General features: G+C 45.0%; 1 protein-coding gene across 1 annotated transcript in view; it reads right to left on the bottom strand.

Moving 5' to 3' along the window:
• Positions 1–10,353, bottom strand: part of LOC145715254 (uncharacterized) — a 70,836-nt gene extending 60,483 nt beyond the window's left edge. Inside the window, 1 exon segment of the mRNA XM_081794928.1 lies at positions 10,206–10,353. Coding sequence (XP_081651054.1) covers positions 10,206–10,353 — 148 coding nt within the window.
• Positions 10,354–11,111: the final 758 nt, after the last annotated feature.

Genomic DNA, 11,111 nt, shown 5'->3' on the forward strand with positions numbered 1-11,111 from the left:
TTGTAGGTTTTTGGTTAATGATTCAAATAGTTCAGCTTTTAAAAGAACCGTATTAAAACATAAATTGAAGATTTTCCTTCAAATGACCAATTCAGTCACTTTTAACTTTGGCCCTGATGTGAAGCCCATGTGATTTTGCAATTTGGATGAAGAACTTCTTCATTTAACCAAACAAATTGCTTCCAAGTTTATGCATATTCCCATTGGCAATTAGTTCAGAAAATCTTGGAAATGTAGGTTTCCTCTGACTTTTCATTGCACATCCAAGCCCTCTTGTATCTGTGGACCCGTTTTCGGGTTAACGGCTTACTTACTACAAAAGAGACAAATAAAATATGAATAGCTTATAATGTCAAAGTATGGAAGGTAAGTGACTAAAAATGTAATTCCAACTTTTAGATGTTAGCAGCTATCAGAAGGCCAAAGTCACACTGTAAACATCACTCCATTCATTCATTACGGAATATAGTATTTATTCTATGGAATATCATGAGTGCTCCACTTAAATGCCTGTGCTGTTCATAACCCCATGTGAAGATTATATGTCCCTGGTCTCTGGGGTCCTTTCCACCCATCAGATTTCCTACCCATAAGAGCGCTCTTCATGGGGATGATCTATTAAAATGTCTTTCAGCTTTGCTCACGTTTATTGTTGCTGTTGTTTTGTCATTGCAATTGTTTGGTTGCAGTGATTTTTACCCGTCCATCCCATGTACTTCCTGACTTCAGAAAATTCTTTCTGAGTCGAATTGTTGGGTTCACACTTTTTTTAGTCCAAATAAAACAATTCTGAAAATATATCTTATACCTGTGGCTACAATGGAATGTATGGGGAATTCAGTTTCATTACAGAAGCCGGACTTCCTACAAAACTAACCATTCACCTAGACACCTAGACAGTTGCTCAGACAGAAGATATGCTTTGCACAAAAACAAAATGCAACTGAAGACACAATTCCCAATTAAGCAAATGAGCTAGTTCATGTGGAGGCTCATGGGTGAAAGAAGTGAGCTCCCAAAAGTCTGCTTCCTACACGTGGGGGTCACGGCCAAACCAAACTTTCCCAGACTCCGTGTATTTCTCTGTAAGATGGATATGATACTAGTTCCTACCATGCTGCATTGTTGCGAGGATTGAGTGAGAGAAACCAGCTAAATCCGTTAGCACTATCTGTGGCAGGTAGTGAATAGTCAATACACGCTAACTGGTTAGACGTAGTAACATCAGCACAAACAGAATCAAGAACATTAATGTTCTGCATTTTTCTGCGTATCAGATCCTCCGCAAATGTAAGCCAGTTACCGCTATTGCCTTCGTGCTGAGTTCTCAGCCAATGTACTCACATTCATTCATTCATTCATTCATTCATTCATTCATTCATTCATTCCTTCATTCATTCCTTCATTCAACAAATGTCCAGAAAATAAATGCCTGTCGGTGCTAGCCCAAGTATTGATGACGGAATAGTACCAGGTCTCTGACCTAACTGTTTACAGCAGGGGTCAGCAAACTTATTCTGCTACTGGCCAGAGAGCAAATATTTTAGGATTTTTGAGCCATACACCTCTGATGGAAGAGGCATTCATTTCAGCCATCATACTGCAAGAGCAGCCATGTGTCAAAATGAATGGGCATGGCCGTGTGCCAATACAACTTTGTTTACAAAAATAGGCAGTGAATAGCATTTGGCTTGACGTAGATGATTTAGAGATTTTCAGTATAGAATCTAACAAAGGGAATCGTTAAATAAATACAGTCAAGTGTGAGAAATACTCCGATGGTCTCAAAGAAGGCCAAGGAAGTCTTCCCAGAAGAAGCAATACTTAATCGAGTACCAAATGGTTGCACAGACGACAGTCAGGCAAGGAGGGAGAGAACAGCATTGTAGGCAGAGGCATGGTGTGTGCAGGGCTGGGAGAAGAAAGAGAAGTCAAGAGACCAGACATAGAAACAGAGATGGTTGGACAGGGATGATACCAGAGGAGTACCTCAAACTGAACAGGGCTTGAGTGCTGGGGCCATTGGGATGAAGCTATAGAGGGGTGAGGACCAGGTTGTGAAGGCTTCTGGCACTGGGACTTGTCACCCCTCACCACCTGGCGCACATCTCTGATGAGAGCCACATAGGGCTGGCATCTCTCCATCTGCAACCATTCCTGGGGCCAGGCACCTTCCTGACAGACCCCAGTAAACAACTGTCTATAATATCTCAACTTCTGAGTATCCCGAACATGCCAGTGAAATCTCAAAAGAGATCAATTAAAAGAAGGGCTAAACATTCAAGGAAGTTGACTTCGTTTTCAACAGAAGAAAACTTTTTGACAGAGAGATAATTGTATTCCATAATCTTTCCGTTTTTCAGGATCATGGACTAAAAAAAAGTTACTTCATGCTCATACAGGATAAGAAAATAGATTTGCAAGATTAGCATCCTCTACGTTCAGATGCACAATTTCCATATTCATTATTGGCCAACACAACAGTCCATTCCCAAGGAAGAGTAATGGTTTGCTTTACTTGAAATTTTGAGCTCTCACATCTGAGGGCCAGGTCCCAGGGGACGCACATTGCACAGTCACTTGGAAACAAACCAGTCTGTCCCCTCAGTCAGTCGGTCACCCTGTGAGGCATCTCAGCACTGAGGTGGGCTCAAACTACAGTGCCCTTCATCCTTTCCAATGGCTCTGGAAAGTGAGAACGTGGGTGTAGGAACATGAAGAAGACAGAGAATTCAAGAGCAGATAGTCACACTTGGCTTGAAAATAGTCCAGTGGTGGCCGGCTCTGCCTCATAATAAGTAAACACTCAGGAAAACCAGCATAGACCTCTGCATATAGACCCATATGAGGGGAAATGCGGAAAAATTCTAGCACAGAAAGCTGGCTTTTCTCCCAAACATCAAAATCTGAACATGTTCTCAAATATATACAGTAACCTATTCTCCTCTGTATTCTACTATTACCTTACATTTTAGCCTGAATTTAATTCTTAGTTCATGATAGCTTATGAACTCATACATGCTCGTAAACAAATGTTCGAAGGAGAAGGCACAGCAGAGATGGTTTCAGCTGTTAAAATTCTACATATAAAGAGCGATTAGTGCATCGAACCTACCCTAACATTTCATTCTCTTAATGGAATTCATGCTGAATTTTGATTGCAAGAAGTAAGAGATTTTATTTTCATGAAAGCCCATTTCTGTTGCATGACACTAATACATGGCTAAATAAACACAGCATCACCAGGAAATAAATCCCAATTTGAAGTCTGAAAGGGCACTCCTATTTCTTGAATATCCTGAATGTCAACTTTTTGATGGGAAAAATAATACATAGCAGTGACTGTACACATAGGTCTATACTGGGTATCTTGGCCCTGTGTCCCGAGTTTCATTTGGTGAATCCCTATGTTTTCTGTTCCAGAGCGTCTCGTGGCATTTATTATGTTCTCCTAAAACCACAGCTCATGAAGGCGTTGGAAAGGTCACTGTTTCCTGGTAATGATTTTTAAAAGAGTTTAAGTAAATATATATGTCCTCCAATAAAAGATGATGTTTCATGAGCATTTGTTTCTGAAATTGAGGCGTATCTGTTCCTGTTCTCCGGGAGCCATTGTTCAGTTTCCGAATGTTTCCTGAAGTTTCCCTACAGCAGGGTGCTCCCCTGCACATCTGTAATGAGGGCAACTTTGTTCCCACCTTTGTCTGTGGACAGGGACACTGCAGCGAGGCTCAGACAGCACAGGGCTCTCAGGAGACTCTCTTCTGAAGACAATGGTACAAAGACCTTGCCATGGAGAAAGTCAGAAGGTCATAAAAATTAGTGGCCTTAACACACTTAGTTAGAAATATAAAGGAAATCATTTATCTTCCCTTAAAGTTTTATACTAGTCCGCCTGTTCTAAAACAAGAGAACTCTAACACTGAGCTTCACAGCAACCAGGAAATATTGCTATTGATTTTATATTTTGGAATTCTGGTAAGATGGCATTTTTACATACTGGTCATTTCAATTTTAATTGTTGGTGAGATTTTTTTTTTTCTCAGCGTGGAGTACAATGAACATCTGTCCTCTGGTTTCACTGAAAATGGAGCAAGAAAAGGAGGGCTTCATTTCTACAGGCTGGCTTTCTTCCAAAAAGGGAAAGTTCTCCAAAGTTTTGCGCTGCCACTTGGGCAAGAGAAGGCAGGGAAGTGCTGGCAGACACAGGGCAGGGGCCTGGCAGGCTCTGCTATCAAGCAGGGGGACCAGCAGGCCCATACTAGGAACCTGGTAAGAACAGAAATGCCCAGGGGAGCTGAGAGTCAGGGAAGTGTGCAGCAGGTGGGTAAGGGGAGCGGGACTAGGAAATCAAGACCAGGGAACAAGGTGAGGAATCAGGCCAAAGGCTCTGTCACAGAAAGGACACAGAAGAATTTACAGAGTCTGACCAGGGAGGAGTAGGAGCAGGTGGGAGGCCAGGTGGGGATGCTGAGAGGGCATGAGATTCAGAATCAGACGGCTCAGGGTCAAATGTGCTGCAGGGCATCTTTCAGGAGACTCCTGGAGCCCCTGCCGCACATCAGCACAACGCAGACTTCCCTGAAGCCTTTCCAGCTTTCCTGATGTTCTTGGTCTCTTGCTCTGAGCTGTGACAGTCCTTCACTCTGCAAAACTCTCTCACGGGCTCACCCATCGCCACCTGGTTTCTTCTTAATTATCCCAAAGCTCTTTGATCCCCAGGTACTACTTTCTTCATGACTTTGTGAGCCCAGGGACTGGTCAGGCGCACGTGCAACTGGATCTTCGGTATGGAAGACAGAGGCAAGAAAGCAACACGGTTCCCTCAGGCCAGGACCCAACGCTGTTTTTACATTTTATTCACCGAAATTGAAAACACACACGGTACCACTTGACGAATTTTCTCAAATTGAATACATTCACATAACCGGTACCCAGATGAAGAAACAGAATGTGATCAGCACCACCCAAAAGCTCCCCTTAGTCCGTCCGCTTATGCTGTCACAAGGGTGACTACTGCCCCAGTTCGGGAAGGCTTTGAGCTGAACATGCAGACATACCCATAGTGCACTGCTCCCAGAACCACAGCTGAACATCCAGGGGACGCTGGGGCTGAGATGCCGACCAGCGAGGATCAAGGTGAGCATCAGCCCCAAGCCCTGAATCAGGCCTCGAGTGGCATCCTCCTTTCATTACGAGGCTCTGGCTCGAAAGGCAGCTATGCGACACCGAGCTTCACAAGTGCAGGGAAGGACAGCGGGGCATTCAGTCTTGCTCAGCGGATGAAGCCAGGGGGCTGGAGAGTGACTTTTTCTTAGGGCTTCCAATTGCTCAAGACACAGCTTACTACAGCTCTTCCTGAGCCAGCAAACACATTCTACCAAGTCTCCTGCATATGACTGTGAGTAGGTTGTTTCTTGGTGAATTAGCCCCTTGGCGTTCACACTGAACAGAGAAGGAAAATGTTCCTTTTTTTCTCCCCAAGCAAAAGGATTCAGAAAACATTCTCAAGGGCTTGTGCCTAATATCTTCAAGGCAGAAAACAGGTGTACTGCCGTCCAAATGTCAAGGAGCCCTGGATGAGCCATGGGCCCCCATTATGCAGCATGCTTTGGTCCAAGGGATGCTTCAGAAATTCTGAAAACAACACCACATTGCAAACAAACACTCTGCACTTGGAGAAGTGTGCTTTGTTCTCCAGGTCAGGGCAGCTCGCACCAACCCCTTTGTCCTTCAGGGAAGGGATCGTCATTACCACGGTTCCAACAAGTCACCGTGTATGATTATCTCAAGGGCACTTGACAATTTCACCGCCTGTGCGTCCCCAAGGACTTTGTGTGCATGAACACGGGCTCCTGTGTTTCCGCAGCCTGTGGATGTGGTCCATTGGAATCAACTGAACAAAATCAGACCTGTGATAGGGGCCCATGATCTGAGCTAGAGTCAACCAGGTGCCAGGGAGGCGGAGGGCCCTGGTGAGGGAGGTCATGTGCAGAGCCACTTGGGAAGGCTGATTCATTTGGCTCGGTGGGCTCTGGGGAACCAGGGCACATCCAGCCCTCACCTTACCAACAATCCTGCTGTGCCACGAGCGATGTGAGTCTGTAACAGAGCCCAGCAGCTCACCACAACTGTGTTAGGCCCTGGAACGTTGTCTCCTTAACCTCCACAACATCCCTACGAGGAAGATACTACTGACCCCATAACATATGGGGAAAGTGTGGCTTTGAGGGATCACACGGAAGGAAAGCGCCTCAGTGGGATCTACACTGGACTCGTCTGCATCCAGAGCCCGGGCTCTTCACAGCTGTGCTGTCCTAGGGGTGGTAACACCAACGCTGATCCTTGCACCCATGTTGGAAGGACCCACTTTCATGGACCAGAGTCTGCTCTCATGCTCCAAGTCACACTCGGCAGTGTCACCACCTGGCCATGTTGCAATGTCACAGGCGGGAACCTTGGGTGATAGGAAAACGACACAGCTCTTGGGGAGAAGCGTCCTCTGTTGCTCCTGGTGTGTCAGCCTGGATGGGGACCTGCTTTTCCGATCTCCATTTACTCTTTTCTATTGAGGTGACATTCACATAACTTAAAACCAACCCTGTTAAAGTGTTTAATTCAGCCGCATTTAGTACACTCATAGTGCTGTGCAACCACCACTCCTATCCAGTTCTAAAACATTCTCACCCCAAAAGGATCCCTGACCTATTACACAGCCACGTCATTCTCTCTTCACACAGCCCCTGCAAACCACTCATTCTTCTGTCTCTGTGGATTTCCTATCAGTGGAATCACAGAGCATGTGACCTTGGGTCTGACTCCTTTCACTCAGTACGACATTTTCAAGGTCCATGCACGTGGTAGCATGTCGATACTGTCTCTTTTATGGCTGAATAATATTCCATTAGATCGTGCCTCTTAAAAGCGAAGTAAGAGGTAATGCGGTCTCAAAGAAAGAGCATTGACTCAAGAATCTGTGAAACTCTCATTCTTCTCACAGGATTATGGTTATCCTTCTGCATCAGACAGACCGACCTGGGTGCACACGTCACCTCCTCCACCATGTGGCCTTACTTGAGACACCTAATTACTCTGAGCACCAGCATCCCTGCCCATTGGATAAGCATAAGACAACAGCACAGTGATGGTTTTAATAATACTAGTGACAGCAACTGCTAACACATGCACGGCTCTGGCTATGGGCTGGCCCTGTTCTAACATTCCAGAATGTTAACCACTTCGACCCCCACAATGATCTCATGCAACACATATGACTGTTTCTCACTTTACCAATGAGGACACTGGGGTTCAGGGAAATTAGGTAACTTCTCTAAAGTTACACTTAATAAATAAAGGGGACTTGGTGCAAACTCTGATGGTCTGGGTCTAATGTCAAGGCTCTTGATCACTTTGGGGATATATGCATATACATGAATATATATATATATATATACATATATAGATAGATAGATAGAAAGATAGATAGATAGATAGATAGATAGATAGATAGATAGATAGATAGACAGATAGATATAGATATAGATATAGATATAGATATAGATATAGATATAGATATAGATATAGATATAGATATAGATATAGATATAGATATAGATATAGATATAGATATAGATATAGATATAGATATAGATATAGATATAGATATAGATATAGATATAGATATAGATATAGATATAGATATAGATATAGATATATAGATATATAGATATAGATATATAGATATAGATAGATAGATATAGATATAGATATAGATATAGATATAGATATAGATATAGATATAGATATAGATATAGATATAGATATAGATATAGATATAGATATAGATATAGATATAGATATAGATATAGATATAGATATAGATATAGATATAGATATAGATAGATATAGATATAGATATAGATATAGATATAGATATAGATATAGATATAGATATAGATATAGATATAGATATAGATATAGATATAATTTTTTATTTTTTAATGTTTATTTTTGAGAAAGAGAGAGAGTGTGTGAGAGAGAGAGAGAGAAAGAGGCAGAGGGAGATATAGAATCTAAAGCAGGCTCCAGGCTCTAAGCTGTCAGCACAGAGCCTGACGCAGAGCTCAAATTCACAAGCAGTGAGATCATGACCTGAGTCAAAGTCAGATGCTCAACCAACTGAGTCACCCAGGCACCCCTCCCTTTGTTAATTTTAAACCAGCAAGAACCACCACCAGTTCTCAACTGTTTCATATGAATCGGGTTCTTTGCTGGATATTTGATATACTTTGCATGCTTAATGTTCACAAATGTTATGTAAGGTGCAAATTTATGTCTCGGCATAGAAAGATGTGCCCAAGGTCACACTCTTGGTGAGCGAGGCCAAGACTGGACCCACATCTCATGGACTCTAACCAGAGGTGATCTGATGTGGCAGGGGCCCCTCCTGATTGCTCTGCCAGCAATCACTCCACATTGCCACACACTCACCTTGCAATGGCACACACAGCTGGTGTCTCTTGAAAATGTTCTTGAAAAAGGAGTAGAGATGAGTAGTTTGGGGGTATATTAACTTTATGATATCTCAAAACTTGACTACATACCCTTTTGCTGCCCATGTGACAGAAAGTACGTCTGGAACACATCTGCAGCAATGGCAGCTGTCTAAGAAAACACATTTGTGTGATTGTGTGAGTTGCTAATTAAACCGATGCTTTTTTGGAGACCACTATTCTTACTTGAAAAACAAAACAAAAAAAAAATGACAGGAGACAAATTGTGGTGTTTCAGACCTAGGTCTATGGAACCGATATGAGAATTAGAATTTGGAACATGTCGGGGCACCTGGGTAGCTCAGCTGGTTAAGGGACCAACTTCGGCTCAGGTCATGATCTCTAGAACAGGAAAAAACAATCCATGGTGGAAAATAACCAGCAAGCGGCTGCTTCCGGGGATTGGGAAGGGAGCGGGAGGTGATGGGAGATGGGCAGAAGGGAACGTTCTGTGGTGAGGGGGATGTTCAGCGTCTCGCCAGGAGTCTGAGTTACTTACACACGTGCATTTGTCAGAGCCAAATGGGATGATTCATTTAAAATGTGTGCGTTTAGTGTTATGCAAATTTTACCTCAAAAGAAAAAAAAAATCTAAATCAATACTAAACTCTAGTTTATGACACGTATGTTGAAGAACCCAGGGAAATGTGCCCTGACTTCCACAAGTGACTCTGAAATACATAAAAAGCATATGATGGTTTGATGCTTGGAGGGGATAGAGAGATGGACAAAGCTGTGATAAAACAAGAATAGTGAAAGCTCCATGGAGGAATGTCATGCAGCCCTTCACTGTAAAATTCCGTCAGCTCTTCCGTACGTGTGAAGTTTGTACAGTGGAACGTTGGAGGGGAAACAAAGTAGTGGCTGAGTGCACACTGGGCTCAGGCACTTGTGTCCCACTCTGCTGGATGCAGCTGGCTCTGCAGACGGTGGCCCTGAGCCCTGAGCCCACCAGAGATGCCGTGTGGCTAGGCAACCTGCTCGGTGCTCCCTGGCCATCATCCTCCCTCAGAGGGGTGCACAGGCACGGCGGGCAGGTAGGGTCCAGGATGGACGCCAAGTCATGAGAACATGGGCTCTGAAATCTGATCTCCGGGGTGCAGACTTAGTTCCATTTCTGATGAGCTATTCAATCTCAATCCAGTGATGTAAACCCTCTGTGCCAGAGTTTCTCTGTCTGCAACGTGTGGGTAATACAGCACCCTCCTCCTCAGGTTGTCACGAAAAACATACCAAACCAGTGCTTTTAAGTGACTAAGGACAGTGAGTAGCACCATCGCAATTGTCACTGTCGCTCTGTGACTCTCATATCCTCTCTGTTCACCTCCGACACAAGGACACACAAGCACTCCCCAACTCCTTCAGCCAACATCCTAAATCCCCATAAAAGTAACCTCAGAAAATGGATGCCTGTCCCAGTAGCCAGCCCACCTCTGCCCTCAACATGCTCAAGCCACAGCAGTTATGAGGACTCTGGATATAGCTCCTGGCTTCTCTCTTCCAGTAACCTCACCCTCCATGCCTCAGTCACCTATCCCCACACATCTCTCCCAACCCTGTGGCTGGTGAAGCCACACCACCTCCCTACAATCAAGTGGAGCACAGCACTCTCGAAACACCACATGTATCTAGACACGTATCAGAGCGACTCACCCGCTCTGGTCATTTCACAGCCAAACCCCAGCCATTTCTGAGAGTCTCTGAGATGCAGATCTGGGGGCCTGTCTAGGGTCCCTCGCTTTCCTTCCTCATGCAGCTTGATACCTCCTGAGCAGTCAAACCCCTTGGCCTCTGCCCACATGGCCTATGTCCCCAGAAGACCCCTGCCCTGATTAACCCAAATGCTCTGCCTACATGTGTCTGCACCCACCCAGCTGACCGTGACAGTAGGCCAGCACAGACATGTGTCCAGGTCGCTCCAGGACTCAAGGCCACCCATCTTGCAAGGGCCAGGGGCTGCTGGCCTCCCCTCTCCCCATGACGGCCTTCCCTCCCAGATCACCAAGGGAGACAGAAGCAAGAAGAAAGAGACACAGGTCCTCCCAGCCATCACTCGCCTGGCACCCATGTCCCCATGTCTCCTCCACCTGCTCACTCCTGCAAACACACACCCGTGCGCCCTGCGGAGGCTGGGGACCCTGTGTGGACACCAGGGGCCTGGGAATCTCACAACTTCAAGGCCACCTCTCAACCACAGTCATCTTGTCTTTCATTACCAACTCGCCTCTCTACAGAATTCCTTCTGGCCACAGATGTGTCAAAAATGCCTCCCACCTTGAACAAACCATGTAAGCTCCCTTCTCCCACAGCAGGTACCTCACTCTCTTCTCCCCTTTATGGAAAAGGTCTCAGAGGCTGTGACCATACTCAATGTCAACACCTGTGTTCCTCCCATTTTCCCTGAAACCTTCCCACAGAAGGGCGTTCACATCCCCTATTCCCATCACCTCCTCCAGCAAGACCCGAGGGATACCATCACCAAATCTCACAGTCAGACTGTCACCAGGGTGGCACTCTGCATGTTCTTTCCTCTGCCCCCAGGGCTCACACTCACTGGGA

This window comes from Panthera onca, assembly GCF_046562875.1.
Source record: "Panthera onca isolate mPanOnc1 chromosome Y unlocalized genomic scaffold, mPanOnc1 haplotype 2 h2.ChrY_unloc_1, whole genome shotgun sequence".
NCBI lineage: Eukaryota > Metazoa > Chordata > Mammalia > Carnivora > Felidae > Panthera > Panthera onca.